This window comes from Micropterus dolomieu, linkage group LG09 (genome assembly GCF_021292245.1).
Source record: "Micropterus dolomieu isolate WLL.071019.BEF.003 ecotype Adirondacks linkage group LG09, ASM2129224v1, whole genome shotgun sequence".
NCBI classification, from domain to species: domain Eukaryota; kingdom Metazoa; phylum Chordata; class Actinopteri; order Centrarchiformes; family Centrarchidae; genus Micropterus; species Micropterus dolomieu.
Genome location: NC_060158.1, coordinates 4109065 through 4128597, shown reverse-complemented (window position 1 = coordinate 4128597; position 19533 = coordinate 4109065). Strand labels below are relative to the sequence as shown.

At 40.9% G+C, this 19533-nt stretch overlaps 1 protein-coding gene across 1 annotated transcript in view; it reads left to right on the top strand.

The window, feature by feature from the left end:
* si:ch211-80h18.1 (uncharacterized protein LOC555593 homolog) overlaps positions 1–19533 on the top strand; it is a 35497-nt gene that overhangs the window by 3174 nt on the left and 12790 nt on the right. Inside the window, exons 4-14 of the mRNA XM_046059079.1 lie at positions 6079–6108; positions 8190–8243; positions 8324–8365; positions 8827–8856; positions 9069–9128; positions 12661–12705; positions 13188–13223; positions 15484–15609; positions 15772–15825; positions 16375–16401; positions 17706–17744. Coding sequence (XP_045915035.1) covers positions 6079–6108; positions 8190–8243; positions 8324–8365; positions 8827–8856; positions 9069–9128; positions 12661–12705; positions 13188–13223; positions 15484–15609; positions 15772–15825; positions 16375–16401; positions 17706–17744 — 543 coding nt within the window. The remainder of the gene's footprint in view (positions 1–6078; positions 6109–8189; positions 8244–8323; positions 8366–8826; positions 8857–9068; positions 9129–12660; positions 12706–13187; positions 13224–15483; positions 15610–15771; positions 15826–16374; positions 16402–17705; positions 17745–19533) is intronic.

The window sequence follows — 19533 nt, the reverse complement described above, 5'->3', positions numbered from 1 at the left end:
TAGAACACCGCTTTATTAGGTACACCTGTAGAACACCGCTTTATTAGGTACACCTGTACAATCTGACACAGTACAACACCGCTTTATTAGGTACACCTGTAGAACACCGCTTTATTAGGTACACCTGTACAATCTGACACAGTACAACACCGCTTTATTAGGTACACCTGTACAATCTGATGGAGTACAACACCGCTTTATTAGGTACACCTGTACAACACCGCTTTATTAGGTACACCTGTACAATCTGACACAGTACAACACCGCTTTATTAGGTACACCTGTAGAACACCGCTTTATTAGGTACACCTGTACAATCTGACACAGTACAACACCGCTTTATTAGGTACACCTGTACAATCTGATGGAGTACAACACCGCTTTATTAGGTACACCTGTACAACACCGCTTTATTAGGTACACCTGTACAACACCGCTTTATTAGGTACACCTGTACAACACCTCTTTATTAGGTACACCTGTACAACACCGCTTTGTTAGGTACACATGTACAACACCTCTTTATTAGTTACACCTGTACAACACCTCTTTATTAGGTACACATGTACAACACCTCTTTATTAGGTACACATGTACAACACCCCTTTATTAGGTACACCTGTACAACACCTCTTTATTAGGTACACCTTTACAATCTGACACAGTAGAACACCTCTTTATTAGGTACACCTGTACAATCTGACACAGTAGAACACCTCTTTATTAGGTACACCTGTACAATCTGATGGAGTACAACACCGCTTCATTAGGTGCACCTGTATAAAACCGCTTTCTGAGGTACACCTGTACATCACCTCTTTATTAGGTACATCTGTACAACACCTCTTTATTAGGTACACATGTACAACACCTCTTTATTAGGTACACCTGTACAACGCCTCTTTATTAGGTACACATGTACAACACCTCTTTATTAGGTACACATGTACAACACCTCTTTATTAGGTGCACCTGTACATCACCTCTTTATTAGGTACATCTGTACAACACCTCTTTATTAGGTACACCTGTACAATCTGACACAGTACAACACCGCTTTGTTAGGTACACCTGTACAACACCTCTTTATTAGTTACACCTGTACAACACCTCTTTATTAGGTACACATGTACAACACTTCTTTATTAGGTGCACCTGTACAATCTGACACAGTAGAACACCTCTTTATTAGGTACACCTGTACAATCTGATGGAGTACAACACCGCTTCATTAGGTGCACCTGTATAAAACCGCTTTCTGAGGTACACCTGTACATCACCTCTTTATTAGGTACATCTGTACAACACCTCTTTATTAGGTACACATGTACAACACCTCTTTATTAGGTACACCTGTACAACGCCTCTTTATTAGGTACACATGTACAACACCTCTTTATTAGGTACACATGTACAACACCTCTTTATTAGGTGCACCTGTACATCACCTCTTTATTAGGTACATCTGTACAACACCTCTTTATTAGGTACACCTGTACAATCTGACACAGTACAACACCGCTTTGTTAGGTACACCTGTACAACACCTCTTTATTAGTTACACCTGTACAACACCTCTTTATTAGGTACACATGTACAACACTTCTTTATTAGGTGCACCTGTACAATCTGACACAGTAGAACACCTCTTTATTAGGTACACCTGTACAATCTGATGGAGTACAACACCGCTTCATTAGGTGCACCTGTATAAAACCGCTTTCTGAGGTACACCTGTACATCACCTCTTTATTAGGTACATCTGTACAACACCTCTTTATTAGGTACACATGTACAACACCCCTTTATTAGGTACACCTGTACAACACCTCTTTATTAGGTACACCTGTACAATCTGACACAGTAGAACACCTCTTTATTAGGTACACCTGTACAATCTGACACAGTAGAACACCTCTTTATTAGGTACACCTGTACAATCTGACACAGTACAACACAGCTTTGTTAGGTACACCTGTACAATCTGATGGAGTACAACACCGCTTCATTAGGTGCACCTGTATAAAACCGCTTTCTGAGGTACACCTGTAGAACACCTCTTTATTAGGAACACCTGTACAACACCACTTTATTAGGTACACCTGTACAATCTGACACAGTACAACACCACTTTATTAGGTACACCTGTACAACACCTCTTTATTAGGTACACCTGTACAACACAGCTTTATTAGGTACACCTGTACAATCTGACACAGTAGAACACCGCTTTATTAGGTACACCTCTACAACACCGCTTTATTAGGTATACCTGTACAACACCTCTTTATTAGGTACACCTGTACAACACCTCTTTATTAGGTACACCTGTACAACACCTCTTTGTTAGGTACACCTGTACAACACCGCTTTATTAGGTACACCTGTACAACACCACTTTATTAGGTACACCTGTACAACACCTCTTTATTAGGTACACCTGTACAACACAGCTTTATTAGGTACACCTGTACAACACCTCTTTATTAGGTACACCTGTACAACACCGCTTTATTAGGTACACCTGTACAATCTGACACAGTAGAACACCTCTTTATTAGGTACACCTGTACAACACCTCTTTATTAGGTACACCTGTACAATCTGACACAGTACAACACCTTTTTATTAGGTACACCTGTACAACACAACTTTATTAGTTACACCTGTACAACACCTCTTTATTAGGTACACCTGTACAATCTGACACAGTAGAAAACCTCTTTATTAGTTACACCTGAACAATCTGACACAGTACAACACCGCTTTGTTAGGTACACCTGTACAACACCACTGTATTTGGTACACCTGTACAATTTGATGGAGTACAACACCGCTTTATTAGGTACACCTGTACAAAACCGCTTTCTGAGGTACACCTGTACAATCTAACGCAGTACAACAGAACTCTCCCTTTACAAACATGATCATGTTCCTTTAACTCTATGTTCTGGTGTTGAACTGGACTAATTTATATATTGAGAAGTTCATTTTACAAACAGAAAAGTCACATTTTTAATTATTTCATAAAGTAGAATATATATAAATATTATGTCTCAGACTTTACATCAGGGGTATTCAACTTAAATTGAGGTCCAGTAAGTCAACCATCTGGCCCTGCTGAGGTCTGAACACTTTGATACCTACAAATACCGACTCATGCTAATCCAGACTAATGGAATCAGTTTAGTCAACATTTGTGAAAATACTGAAAGGGGGATTTCTTTCATTGTTTCTTTAAGTTCATGTCTTCCTTTCCATCCAGAATTGTTTCCCACATTGCATCCCTACCCTCCTTTAACATTTCTCTGCCTGTAAAGGGCTTCGTTGTCCTTCGTTGACAGGACTCATATTGGACTTTGAGCACGCGTCCTCACCTCAGACTCCAAGTGTCTGTTTCATAGTATCGTTTAATATTTCCAGGAAGCAGGAAGAATAAACCTCAATCTACTTCATCATCATGTGACCCATGTGTCTTGGTCAGCTCACTTCTCTGCCGCCTGTTTCTGTAACCAGGCAACACAAGACCTATACAGCTCTACAGAGCTGGCGTCCTTCTGCAAGTTAAAATCACTTTACTGACAAAATAAATGTGTATTATCTGCCAAATGAGTAAATGTATTATGTATATATATTTCCCAGTTGTGTCAGTCCACCAGTTGATGACCCTGCTTTACACAAAACAAATTAAACTTTTTGAGCTATCTAGCAGAGTTTCAGGAGGAGGACCACGTCTCAATTATGTCACTCCTGGCATTTCCAAAAATACCCAGCTAACCCATCTCCTCTTCTTTGCTCTTGTATTCTGCACCTGAACCGAGACCAGGAAACATCACTCGAGCACGCTGAGCTACCATTCTGTAATGTGATTTACTACAAACAACTTTATCCTTCCACTTACCTTACCTTGAGAATGAACTCTCTCTCGCTATTTCCATTGGACAATTAATTATTTGGACAGAATCAGGATGATCACTTTTAACATTTCCATAAACCCACGTCAGCAGACCCAGCATAAGAAGGCGAAAATATCTTCGCCTCCTCCAGGCCTGAGACCCCACTTTCCACAATTCTGAAGCGGTCCAAGAAGTGTTTTTGAGTCCAGCTCTAACTTACTCCATCTCTTCCATAGTTCATCTCTCCTGAAAATTCAAGAACACTTCCCCTGATGAATTCTCCGCCTCACAACAAGTAGCTGATCGCAGCATTACCACATTCGAGCCACAGCGAGGTCCCCCCGACAACCAGCCTTCATCTAAAATTAGCTACTCTTCAAAAAAAATGCTTAAAGAAAGAGGAATTCCTTTTTACGGATCAGACGGTTCAACAATGTCATGTCAGCATGTCATGCCCACAGTTCTGTCAACACCAGCTCTCATCAAAATTATAAAGGCAGCCCTTTTGTTTTTTCCTCCATTCATCATGAGCTGAACTCAAAGATCTAAGACTTTCTCTATGTACACAAATATTTCAAATATTGTTCACAAATCTGTGTTAGTGAGCACTTCTCCTTTGACGAGATAATCCTCCATCCACCTCACAGGTGTGGCATATCAAGATGCTGATCAGACAGCATGGGGATTGAACAGGTGTGCCATAGGCTGGCCACAATAAACCTGATCTCCAATTCCTCCCTGTATCATGCTGCACCAAACGCCAATTTCTCTCCCTCCTAAGTCACTTCAACTTGGCCCTACCCATCATTCCCCACAGGAGATGTTTTGTCTCTCACTTGCTATCAATCGTTTCTTCCGTCCCATCTCCCTGGGCATTAAAACCATGCCAAACTCCATCTTTGACTCAACCTCATTGCCAATCAGAATGGTATCAACTTCTCCTACGACAAACACTGACTCACCCACACAACATCTATCTGTACACCGACGCTACTTGTTTTGGGGGGTTTGCAGAAGAATGACCCCTGGAGCTTACAAGTGAATACCAGGCTGCTTCCAGCACTTTCTCAAAATCTACCTCATAATAGCGGCATCCATACTGTGGGGCGACGGATGGTCCTGCAAGTCCATCAACAATGGTTGCTTCACGTGCCGCCTAAGCTGCCAATCCGAGTCTCACTAATACAGTCTTCACGCAGCTCATGTTTCCAGTCAGTCCAACGCCATTGTTGGCCCCTTACTCATTCCAGAAGCTACCCGTCCAACACCAGTTCCTCCATATTTAACCATGACGCTCAACACGTAAATCTTGCTCTAATACTCCTAATATCAGCAGCAGCATAGCACCCTAAACCCTCTCGTCTTACTGGTCAGCTTGGAAGAGTTTCCCCCACTTTCCCGACCAGTTCAACCTAAACTTCCTGTTGTTCGATCTCAACACCATGTCCTGTTTCATCAGCTGTGCCCATTCTATGCTGGCTTAATGGCATTCCCAGGTTCTTCATACAGATCACAGGCCGTTAGCGTACCAAGCGCACCACCACTACATTTGGTCAGATCTCAAAGAGCCACTCAGTGTTTTCTCATTTAACTAAAAGCTGTTCTGTCGGGATCCGTCGTGCCCAGGTACTCTGGCCGATTTCCCACCAAAGCTTCTCCACAACCCAATAGCTTTACACAATGTATTTGTTTCATCAATAAATACTTTAAATACATCTTTTGATGGTGTGGTCCTTGCTAGAGAAAAATATTTCCACACTTTTAAGTGTAAACATGAAATCTGAATTATGTTTCCCCAGTTTGAATGTGTATTTATTATTTCTGTGTAGTGCTTTGATAGAAAACAGGCGTCATTGTGAATGTACATTCTCCACTTTTATCCAAAATAATGCAATCGTGGAAATTATGTTCCAGACAGTTGATATCAAATGTAAATGTTAAGATGAGGATAAATTGTTTAAGATGTGACTCTAAACAAAATGTTATGAATAATGTCTTTCCAGCTAATGAAAGGGAACAAACCTGAAATACCTTTTCTGGCTATTATTTCAACAGCTAGGATTTTGATGACTGCTGTCAGCAGAGTGCAGACATATGATTCTCCCAACAAGGATCAATTATTATTAATACTAACAAGTAATCTCTATCTGACTGACATGACTCAGGTGATTTTTCTCTGCAGGTGTTTCGTCCAACATTCAGGATCTGAGCGGTGAGTCGACTGTTTCGGTCCATCACATCTAACATGAAGTTAAATTGTTCAACCACTTTAATATATAATATATAATATACATATACGTGAGTTATTTCTGTTCTACATTTGGCATTCATTTAACTTGAGAACTAACAACAGATTTAATGTGTTGGAAAACAGAAGAAAATCACATTAATATTTGAGCTTCTATGTTTATTTCTGTGACTATGCTAAATAGAAAATAATTCCAACATGTCACAGATAAAGTCTCTTCTCTCCCTCATGAGTCCATCTTTGGCTCAGCAACTTACATGACTTTCACCTTGACTGAGGTCTGTCATCATGGGGTAGTGTCATTTCCTGCCTGTTTGTACTCCGAGAGATAGTAAAAGCCCATTCGTATCCAGCTCCTTTGGCTGACACTTGATTCAAAAACTTCAAAAAAAGTCCTCCCATCTCTGAGTGTTTGTGGTATCTTACAATGGTGGTTCAGTGGTTAGCACTGTCGCCTCACAGCAAGAAGGTCGTGGGTTCAAACCCCGGTTGCCCTGGCCTTTCTGTGTGGAGTTTGCATGTCTGCGTGGGTTCTCTCCAGGTGCTCTGGCTTCCTCCCACCATCTAAAGGACTAGGTTAATTGGTGACCCTAAATTGTCCGTTGTTCGTCTATGTGTGTACCCGCCTTGCGCCAGAAGTCAGCTGGGCGATTGGCTCCAGCCCCCCGTGACCCTCTACGCAGGATGAGCGGTTGACAATGGATGGATAATCAGATAAAGGTTTGTGTTTATTTTAACAGCTTCCAGCAGTCAGTCAGCACGAGGAGGAACAAATGATGGAACAGCAGGTAAATAAAAAGGATGAGTCCTGATCATACAGGTTTATCAACATATTCAACACATCCAGTTATCACCATCCGCCCCCGGCTGCTTGTATAGATACATTACTGATAGGGCTGTACATAATGATCATTTTTTCGAATAGTGGATTAATCTATCGACTAATTTTGTGTATTCTAAGGGGGGGAAAGTTGCCTAGTACTCGATTAACATACCAATTTTACCAAAATAAATATCAAAAACATGTCTAATCAATAAATCAATATTTTATTCAATCATCCTGATGAAGCACATCAGAATAATGACAATAGCAGCATCTTAAAATGAATCCAGTTTCCACGTCATTGATGTGTTGTGATAATAACAATAACAGACATTAATTAGGCTACTTTACTTAAAACTTTAAATGTTTCTGACATGGATTTATTTCCATATTGAGTAATGCAGTCTGATAGTGAGATGTATTTCTGCATCACTGTGGGCCAAAGAAACACCTGAAAGGATTCACAGACTGTACTGTTATTTTTGTCTGTACTGTTAGTTCCAGCTGCTATCTTGCTCAGACGTGGCTGTTAAATAAATCAGACTGATTAATAAATGATACTTTCGCTCCACGTGTTCATGGACAGCAGCTGTGCTGCAGTGAAGCTCACGGAGCAGCATGTTGTTGAGTGTCTGTCTAAAATACTCCCAAACTTTAGACTTGGTCTGGTAGATGCAGCTTGTCCGCGAGAATCCCACTAAGACCGAATGTAGCAACGCTTCGATGCACGTAATGCGAGTCAACATACATAATCAATTACGTCGACTACGTCGATGAATCGCCCCAGTTAATAAGAACAACTGCAGGAAATAAACCCCATGAAGAAGTGAGTGAATCTCCTTCTCCATGTGTTTGTTTCTCAGCCGCTGGAGGTCCAAGCAGCTCAGCAGCTTCACAGGGTAAAAGTCAATCAATCAATATGTTCCATCTTCATTACATTTATTCATTTAGCTGATGTTTTTATCCAAAGCAACATGCCATTGCTATATATGTCAGAGGTCACACGCCACTGGAGCAATGAGGGGATAAGTGTCTTGCTCAGGGACACAATGGTGGATGGGTCACAGTGGGGGATTGAATTCGGGTCTCTCACACCAAAGACGTGTCTTATTCACTGCTCAATCACCACCCCTCTATCTAATCAATAATGTAATGTATGTGAACAGAATGACAGCCAGCCCTCATCCTTTGGTTCACATCTCTGGTTCTTTGGGTTCTTCAGGTTCTCCAGCAGCAGCAGTACAACACTCTGGTCTCTCTGCTGCTCATCATGCAGGTAAGCATCTTTTTATTTTAACATGAAAGTATAAATCAGAACAAAGTTTCAGTTGAAATCTGAGTTTTCTTTGTTTTCAGCGGCCGGTCGTCCAGCAGCTTCATCTCACACAGAAACCAACGGTAAAATACCTCCAACACTAAGCTGCTTTCTGCAGGTAGCAGTTCATGGTTAGTTCAGGAAGTGTTCTTAAATCCTCAGCAGCTGATTGAGAAGACATTTTAGGTAAACACTCAAAAACCATCTCAGTCAGGAGAGACTTGATTTGAGTGAGTGAGAATCATTTAATGACATATTGTGAAAAGTCTTTGCCAATTAGACACCATTGTGATGAGTTGGTGTTAAAGGTGAAGAAAGGTGAAGCCCTAATGGGCACCAGGTGGTGGTGATGGAGGAACGATGATGACATAAGGGATCTGTTGAACTCGAGCTGGGCCTGGATTGTGACAAAATCTGACTGGTCTGATTGAATCAATCAGTTAATCAATCAATCAATAAATGAATATGTAAATGGACTAATGCATGAGTGCTAAAACTTGAGTGTAAAAGATGTTCTCAGATCTGAGTGTGTTTGTGTCTACAGGGTCTGACGGAGCAGACTCAGAGTCCAATGGTAAATATGTGTAAAATCACTGGCAATGCATGCAGGTCAATAATGTACTGATACACTATACATACACACACACTAAAGAAAAGACATGAAGAAATAAGGATTTCACAAAAGAACCAAAAGAGTTTGAAGTCAAAGGGTTTAAGCAGAAAAGACTATGTTTAAGACATGAAAATCAATAGAGGTGATTATTGATTATTGTGTTTGTGTTTCAGGTAACGGACAGAAGCTGCTGAATGGAGGAGGGGGCGGAGGCGGAGCTGACAGTCAGACTGGTGAGATGACGTTCTGGTTACCTGTTTATCTTTGTTTACTGTGTTTGTGTCTGAGGGAGGGCTGAAAGACTCTGTTCTGGGCTCAGCTCTTGGCCTTAGAGGATTTAAGCTGATTAAAATATAGCTTTGAGTGGGTATCTGCCTCGGTCTGCACTGCAGCCAACTGTTGGTGTAGTTCTGTGTGAAACATCTCACTGAAAGCTTCTATTGGATGTTTGTCAGGACGCTTTGATGACTCGGTCAGATTTGATTGGAATTTGGAAAATATACTTCATTTATTCTTTGCTCTAAAATGTCCAGTTGTTAGTTACAGTAATCTTACACCTCACATTTAACCCCTGAGTGCCGCAAATTTACATCACACTTCTTCCTTTCAGACTGCAGCTGAGATAGCGTTTGTATTCCCCAAATGCTTGTTTGGGCATATTCGATATGTACCTGGGAACCTTTTGCAAGGGCTGGTTTCTTGTTTATGCCTTTTGTCGCTAATTTGCATCACACCTACATCATACCTGAATTTATATCTTTTATATGTTCCATAGACAAATTAACAATTTCCACTTAATTTAACATTAACCTGAAAGCAAATGAAAACAGAAATATATATATATTTTTTATCATAAATAAATTCAGGCATCAAGGGATTAAGTACCAGGAAGATTATGTCATACAATTTTGTTTTAAATATAAAGTGAATACACTTTATAAATATTAATAAGGTAAACCCAGATTTCACATTACAGCGGAATACTGACAGGTGACTGGTTACCTTATATATGGATGGCCTGCTGTAGCTGTAAATCAGTCACATAAGCCTATCCAGAAAACAGGTAATTTATTATGACATCCATTACACTGGTGATTTGTCGTAATTTCCAGTAAACTGGTGATTTATTATGGCATCCAGTACACTGGTGATTTGTCGTAATTTCCAGTAAACTGGTGATTTATTATGGCATCCAGTACACTGGTGATTTATCGTAATTTCCAGTGAACTGGTAATTTATCATGGCATCCAGTAAACTGGTGATGTATCGTAATTTCCAGTAAACTGGTGATTTATTATGGCATCCAGTACACTGGTGATTTATCATGACATCCAGTAAACTGGTGATTTATGGTAATATCCAGTGAACTGTGATTTATCATGACATCCGGTAAACTGGTGATTTATGGTAATATCCAGTGAACTGTGATTTATCATGACATCCGGTAAACTGGTGATTTATCATGACATCCGGTAAACTGGTGATTTATCATGGCATCCAGTAAACTGGTGATTTATCATGACATCCGGTAAACTGGTGATTTATCATGGCATCCAGTAAACTGGTGATTTATCATGACATCCAGTAAACTGGTGATTTATCATGACATCCGGTAAACTGGTGATTTATCATGGCATCCAGTAAACTGGAGATTTATCATGACATCCAGTAAACTGGTGATTTATGGTAATATCCAGTGAACTGTGATTTATCGTGACATCCTGTAAACTGGTGATTTATCATGGCATCCAGTAAACTGGTGATTTATCATGACATCCAGTAAACTGGTGATTTATGGTAATATCCAGTGAACTGTGATTTATCATGACATCCGGTAAACTGGTGATTTATCATGGCATCCAGTAAACTGGTGATTTATGGTAATATCCAGTGAACTGTGATTTATCATGACATCCAGTAAACTGGTGATTTATCATGGCATCCAGTAAACTGGTGATTTATCATGACATCCAGTAAACTTGTGATTTATGGTAATATCCAGTGAACTGTGATTTATCATGACATCCAGTAAACTGGTGATTTATCATGACATCCAGTAAACTGGTGATTTATGGTAATATCCAGTGAACTGTGATTTATCATGACATCCGGTAAACTGGTGATTTATCATGACATCCGGTAAACTGGTGATTTATCATGGCATCCAGTAAACTGGTGATTTATCATGACATCCGGTAAACTGGTGATTTATCATGACATCCGGTAAACTGGTGATTTATCATGGCATCCAGTAAACTGGTGATTTATGGTAATATCCGGTAAACTGGTGATTTATCATGACATCCGGTAAACTGGTGATTTATCATGGCATCCAGTAAACTGGTGATTTATGGTAATATCCAGTGAACTGTGATTTATCATGACATCCGGTAAACTGGTGATTTATCGTGACATCCGGTAAACTGGTGATTTATGGTAATATCCAGTGAACTGTGATTTATCATGACATCCGGTAAACTGGTGATTTATCATGGCATCCAGTAAACTGGTGATTTATGGTAATATCCAGTGAACTGTGATTTATCATGACATCCAGTAAACTGGTGATTTATCATGGCATCCAGTAAACTGGTGATTTATCATGGCATCCAGTAAACTGGTGATTTATGATAATATCCAGTGAACTGTGATTTATCGTGACATCCGGTAAACTGGTGATTTATCATGGCATCCAGTAAACTGGTGATTTATGGTAATATCCAGTGAACTGTGATTTATCATGACATCCGGTAAACTGGTGATTTATCGTGACATCCGGTAAACTGGTGATTTATCATGGCATCCAGTAAACTTGTGATTTATCATGGCATCCAGTAAACTTGTGATTTATGGTAATATCCAGTGAACTGTGATTTATCATGACATCCGGTAAACTGGTGATTTATGGTAATATCCAGTGAACTGTGATTTATCATGGCATCCAGTAAACTGGAGATTTATCATGACATCCGGTAAACTGGTGATTTATGGTAATATCCAGTGAACTGTGATTTATCGTGACATCCGGTAAACTGGTGATTTATCATGGCATCCAGTAAACTGGTGATTTATCATGACATCCAGTAAACTGGTGATTTATGGTAATATCCAGTGAACTGTGATTTATCATGACATCCGGTAAACTGGTGATTTATCATGACATCCGGTAAACTGGTGATTTATCATGACATCCAGTAAACTGGTGATTTATGGTAATATCCAGTGAACTGTGATTTATCATGACATCCAGTAAACTGGTGATTTATGGTAATATCCAGTGAACTGTGATTTATCATGACATCCGGTAAACTGGTGATTTATGGTAATATCCAGTGAACTGTGATTTATGGTAATATCCAGTAAACTGGTGATTTATCATGACATCCAGTAAAATGGTGATTTATCATGGCATCCATTGAACTGGTGATTTATCATGTTATCCAGTAAACTTGTGATTTATCATGGCATCCATTGAACTGGTGATTTATCATGTTATCCAGTAAACTGGTTATTTATCATAATACTCAGTACAATGGTGATTTATCGTAATATCCTGTGGAATGGTTATTGTAATCTGGCCCGTGTTGTAAAGAGCTTTGAGAGATCAGTGGCCCAGAAGATCTCTGTGTAAATGCAGTACTTTAGGTACTTTAATTATTTACTAAGACCACTTAACTGTTCATTTATCTTTTTTTCATGTCTGTGTTCATCCTTGATTATCTATTCTTCTTTTTCTTCTTCTTCTTTATCTTCTTCTTCTTCAGGACCCATCGACCTGTCCAGTCATGACTTCCTGCTCGGCCTGATTGGTACGTTTCTCTTATGACAGCCTGAATTTTCGAACTGAGCGAGGGAGCTTCAGCGCCTCACTTCCTGTTTCCTATCCCCTTCAGCACCTTCTACCTATTAATCTAGGTGTGATCAGTACAGGTGTGATCAGGTGTGATCAGCACAGGTACAGGTGTGATCAGGTGTTATCAGTACAGGTGTGATCAGTATAGGTGTGATCAGTACAGGTGTTATCAGGTTTGATCAGTACAGGTGTGATCAGGTGTGATCAGTACAGGTGTGATCAGGTTTGATCAGTACAGGTGTGATCAGGTGTGATCAGTATAGGTACAGGTGTGATCAGTACAGGTGTGATCAGTATAGGTGTGATCAGTACAGGTGTGATCAGGTTTGATCAGTACAGGTGTGATCAGGTGTGATCAGTACAAGGGTGATCAGGTTTGATCAGTACAGGTGTGATCAGGTGTGATTTGATTTCCTCTGTTTGTTTTTGTTCTGACAGATCACATGACTCCAGTCACTCAGCTAGACTCTACAGGTGTGATTTTCTTTCCTTCCACTTCTGGGGCCTGTTCATGAAGTAAAAAATTAAGCATTATTGATCAGTTATGATCAGCTGTATTATTGATCCGTTTGGTTGCTGTTTGTGGTTCAGCGACTGGTTCAGGTTTGACAGCAGCTCCATCTGTAGATCAGAAGAGCGGCTCCAGTTTGGATTCACCTGCAGGTACTGACCCCGCCTACAGGGGTCATGTGACCAGGTCTTGCTATATCAGCTGTTAAGCAACTCTAAAATCTTTGAGCTTTAATAAACATGTTGGATGTTTTTCCTTCATCCTAAAACATTTACAAAGCTGATGAAATGTTGTTGTTTACATTCATGATTACTACCTAACAGTCTTCTTCACTGCCTTTGTCTCGGTCTGTTACCTGTAGATCAGCACCACTGACTTCAGGGGCTCTGACGGGCTGAGAATTAGTTTTGGAAATCTGATACATAGAAATCATAAATGTGTAAAATCATCATGGTACTAAGAAAAAAATCCACTGTATTTGTTTAATTTAAAATACTGTCCAGAAGGTTTAGGCACTACATTTATTTCTGCGACAATGTTTTTATTGCCTCATTTCTAGGATCCACAATTACTAATTACTTGTTTAAAAATGTAATTAGTAACATAATCCAAGAAAATCCACAAAATAAAAGTAATGTAATCTGATTACTTCTAGTTACTTTTGGATTACTTCAACGTCAAATAGGCAAATGAAGACAAGATTGCATCAAAGATTTCTGCTCCGTGTATTTTTAGAGATACATACATACACAATAACAAAATCTCCCGTTCCCAAAATCCATGTTTAAATGTTTTTATGATTTGCACTCTGTCACCATTGTGGCAGTATCTGGCCCATCATTTACATATGTTCATTTAGCTGCCTCTTTTATCCAAAGCAACTTACAATTGCCAAACACACGCCTCTGGAGCAATGAGGGGTTAAGTGTCTCATTTAGCGTCCAGCTAAAAGATTCTCAATGTGATGTTGCTGAAGCATACACTGTAAAAATTATCTAGGTGGTTCAGCTTATAAACTTAAGTTCAATTGCTGCCTTAAAAATGTGAGTAAACTCAACTTTAAGAAAAGCTTTGTTTCAACTCATGATGTTACGTCATACAATTTGTTTAATTAATGATAATTTGTTGTTTGAACTTAATACTGTGAGTTAAAACAACTATCTATATTACATTGTCCATTCAAGGAAACTTGCTTTCACTTGTCTAACAATACAATTCTACACCCCTTCAACTCACATTTTTAAGTTCAGATAACTCAACTTGAAGATTGCCTTTGTTTCAACTCATAAATTTAAGTTCATAAAGTGGATATAACTACAGTGTTCTAGTTGTCCCAATGTTAGTTAAATGAACAAGTTTGAGTTATTCTAACTCATAGTTTCAAGTTAAAGCAACTTAACCAAATTAATGCTACTTTCCATTTCAAGTTAAGGGATTTAAATTCTAAATTCGTTTCAGTTTACATCTATAAAGGGCCTTGAAGACAGACCACAACAACAGCACCACTGTGCTATTATCTTCAATGACTTGTGACGGGGCAGGGCAGCTTGCTGGTGTGCCTGTGCTAATAAATAACAGACGTGAACATGTATGTATAAGTGTGACCCCTTCACTTTTAGCACAGATTTGATTTTGAATAGATAAAATTGCCATGTGTGCCATCCATCATCCATATACACCAATAACTCATAATGACAGTCAAATCATGTTTTCAAATTTATTAAGAATCAAACCTGAAATTTCTCATTTCCATTAGCATTCAGACCCTTTGCTTTGCACACAGGTGCATCCAGTTTACTTTAATGATCATTGAGACGTGTGTAGAACTTTATTGGAGTCCACCTGTGGCGAGTTGAGTTGATTGGACATAGTGTAGAAAGGTACACCCCTGCGTTCATAAGGTCCCATAGTTCACACTGCATGTCAGGAAAAAACCAAGCCAGAGGTTGGCAAATATTTTATCCATTTAAAATTACAACTACACAACAATTAAGTGTGCAAACAGTGAAGGGGTCTGAGTACTTTCTGAAGCCACTGTCCAGATTTATAAATGGACCCGTTTTCCAATAAGATGCTGTGCAGAAGGTCATATAAAGTTTGAATTAACTGATTTAATAATTGAGTTTATTTTACGTCATGATGGAAACATAAAACTAACCTGTTCTGACTCTTCTTCTCTCTCTTCTGCTGCTTTACTTTTCTGTTTTCATCCTGGTGTTGAAGATCCTGTTCATCGCTTAGACATCAGCATTGACCAATCAGGACCAGACCACACCTCTCTGGGCTCAGGACCTGACCAATCATTGACCAGCTCTGTCTCAGGCTCCTCCCACTCTGCAGCCCAGGGAGGTTGGTAAAGAGAACGCTTTTATTCTGAAAATCCAGAAAGATTTTTACTCTGCAAATCCAAAAATACTTTTACTCTGAAAATCCAGGAAGACCTTTACTCTGAAGTGCTGCTGCAGACTGCTCTTATTTAATTTAAATTAAGTAAAATACATATTTCATCAGGTGCAGCAGCTTCATCATCTTCATTGCACGTTGAAGCTGACGGAGTCCAGACGGGTAAAAGAACACATCTCGGCTGAGTATCATTAGCGTAGACATATTATCAGCTGAGTTTGTCTGTCAACAGTCCAACAGATTCAGCTCATCACCGTGGATTAGTACAAATATTTTATTATTTTATTATGATGAGGAGGAGGAGGATTATAACGTGTGAGGAGATTACTGACATGTTGCATTTCATTACTGCATTTATTGTTGAGTTTCACGACATGATTTGCTGTTTTAATAATTGTTTACCCCTAATACTAGTTATAATACTAATAATGATACTAAGACTTAATGATAGTGATATTGATAGCAATACTGATACTAGTAATAATACTAATTCTGATACTACAGTTACTACTGACACACTGTGGTAGAGGCAACAGTGTGAACAGTTTCTTTATTTCTAGTGATATCAGGTAAAAATGAACTCTTTATAACAACATACAAGTCTTCATGTCACAAACGTTAGTTTAATTCTTCATCACGTGACTGTAATATATTTATCTTATAATTTATTATGCTTTATATACATTATTAATGCTTTATGTTTCCTCACAGATGGAGCCGACTCAGCTGATGCTAATGGTAAGAGTGAGTTTTTCTTTTGGACTGCCTGTTAAGAAATATCTGAAATTATCTGTGAAATTTTGGGAATTAAATATACGTTTTGTTTTAATGTGCAAAGAGTAACAAAATGACTGAGCTGTACTGTCCATCCCACTCAACTGTGTTTTACTTTTTGCTTGAATGATTAATGCACAGTTTTAATCAGCTTTAGTGGCCAAGCAGCTTTACACATACAAAAAATAAACAGAGACAGTAGAAAATGTAAGAAAGATAAAGACATATACAGAAAATATAAAATAACAATAAGATATGAAAAGATGTTTAAAAATATAAAAGAATAATAAAGAATATGTACAATATGGCTGTTATTTAAATTACAGTTCGTGCAGGGATGTACCTAAAATATTTACAGGATGAGTATACTGTACTGTAAGGGGGCTTTGGGGAGTTATGGGGGTCAGGGTCCGTGGGGGGCCTGGAGGCGTACAGGTCCTGTAACTCACCCTGGTGTGTACTGGTATACAGCCGTGCTCACAGAAACTGATGTAGGACGTCACAGCCTCAGTAAACTCATCCAGATTGTTGGTAACAGTCCTGAAAACATCCCAGCCAGTGCAGTCCAAACACGCCTGGAGGTCCTCTACAGCTTCACTGGTCCACTGCTTAGATGTCCTCACCACAGGTTTACAGAGCTTGAGTTTCTGCCTGTATGCAGGACTCAAACGGGTTTACCGTTTGTGTCAGTTTATCAGGAGAACAGTGCTGCCGAATCAGGTCGGTACACCAGTCACTGTTGATGTAAAAATAGACACCTCCACCTTTCGTTTTGCCAGTTGCGGTCCACTCCGTACAGTTAAATCCAACCAGCTGCAGCGCAGAATCCAGCATCCATCCACACTGCCACGTCTCCGTGAAGTACACTCTGTTGCACACCGTCGATTCACTGCATGAGCAAAGGTGACAGCGTCACCAGGAAAGTGGGAAATAAATCAGCTGGTGATCATTCCCTGATGTTCATGAGCTCTTCTCTGGTAAGAGAGCTCCAGGTATCACAAACTCAATCACAGAACTGTGGTTACAAACAAAACAACGCTTTCAAACTCAAAGGCAAGAGTTTTATTTCCACGTTTAACTGCTGCAGCGTCTCTGAGGGTTTCCAGTTAGCATGTTTGTTCTGGTGATGCTTAACGGGAAAAGTTTCTTTGGTTAATCAAAACATGATTAACCATAAAGTTGTAATTTTTAAATCATGAGTCATGATGAGTCAGAGCTGGTTGAAGTCAGTGATTGGCTGCTACTCACTGACAGCTTGTGTTTTTCAGGAAATGGCCGACAGACTCTGCTTCTGGACACAAACGGAGGTAAACCTTCATCTCTCATTTTACAATAACACAAATACAGATTTCTACTATTAACGTGCCTGTATGCACTTCCAACAACGTCTGGGCATGGGGGGTCTTCTCCCAGACCTGGATCAGGGCATCAGTGAAACAGTCTGGACAGTCTGCAGAGCTACTTGGAGTCGACCAGCTGCACCGTACATAACGTCCCAAAGATTCTCAACTGGATTCAGGTCTGGAGAGCCTGAGGGCCAGTCAATGGCATCGATGCATTTGTCCCCCAAGAACTGTCTACACACTCTGGCCACATGAGGCCAAGCATTGTCCTGAACCAAGAGGAATGCAGGGCCCACTGCAACAAGAGGAACCCAGGACCACTGTACCAGGAGGAACCCAGGCCCCACTGCACCAGGAGGAACCCAGGGCCCACTGCACCAGGAGGAACCCAGGGCCCACTGCAACAAGAGGAACCCAGGACCACTGTACCAGGAGGAACCAGGGTCCACTTCACCATCAGGAACCCAGGGCCCACTGCACCAGGACGAACCCAGGGCCCACTGCACCAGGAGGAACCCAGGGCTCACTGCACCAGGAGGAACCCAGGGCCCACTGCGTGTAAGCTCTGACAATGGCTCTGAGGATTTCATCCCAGCAGCCAGGGTACCGTTTGCTAGCATATGGGGGTCTGTGCAACCCTCCAAGGATATGCCTTCCAAGACCATCACTGACCCACCACTAAACCGGTCATGCTGGATGATGTTGCAGGTAATGGAACACTCACCTCGGTGTCTCCAAACTCTTTCACAACGGTCACATGTGCTCAGTGTGAACCAGCTCTCATCTGTGAAGAGAATGGTGCGCCAATACCCAACCTGCCAGTTCTGGTGTTCTCAGGTAAATGCCAGTTGAGCTGCACCGTGCTGGCTGTGAGCACAGATCCCACTACAGAACATCGGGCCCTCATTCCACCCCATTTCTGACAGTTTGTCCAGAAACATACACACCAGCAGCCCCCTAGAGGTTATTTTGTAGAGCTTTGGTAGTACTCCTCGTGTTCATCCTCAAACAAAGGAGCAGATACCGGTCCTGCTCCCTCTCCAGTGCACCTGTTGTCTCTCCTCTGCACCTGTCGTCTCTCCACTGCCCCTGTTGTCTCTACTCTGCACCTGTCGTCTCTCCACTGCCCCTGTTGTCTCTACTCTGCACCTGTTGTCTCTCCAGTGCACCTGTTGTCTCTCCTCTGAACCTGTTGTCTCTCCTCTGCACCTGTTGTCTCTCCAGTGCCCCTGTTATCTCTCCAGTGCACCTGTTGTCTCTCCAGTGCCCCTGTTGTCTCTCCACTGCCCCTGTTGTCTCTCCTCTGCACCTGTTGTCTCTCCAGTGCCCCTGTTGTCTCTCCAGCGCACCTGTTGTCTCTCCAGTGCCCCTGTTGTCTCTCCTCTGCACCTGTTGTCTCTCCAGTGCCCCTGTTGTCTCTCCAGCGCACCTGTTGTCTCTCCAGCGCACCTGTTGTTTCTCCTCTGCACCTGTTATTTCTCCAGTGCACCTGTTGTCTCTCCACTGCCCCTGTTGTCTCTCCTCTGCACCTGTTGTCTCTCCAGTGCCCCTGTTGTCTCTCCAGCGCACCTGTTGTCTCTCCTCTGCCCCTGTTGTCTCTCCTCTGCACCTGTTTTCTCTCCAGTGCCCCTGTTGTTTCTCCTCTGCACCTGTTATTTCTCCAGTGCCCCTGTTGTCTCTCCTCTGCACCTGTTGTCTCTCCAGTGCCCCTGTTGTCTCTCCAGCGCACCTGTTGTCTCTCCTCTGCCCCTGT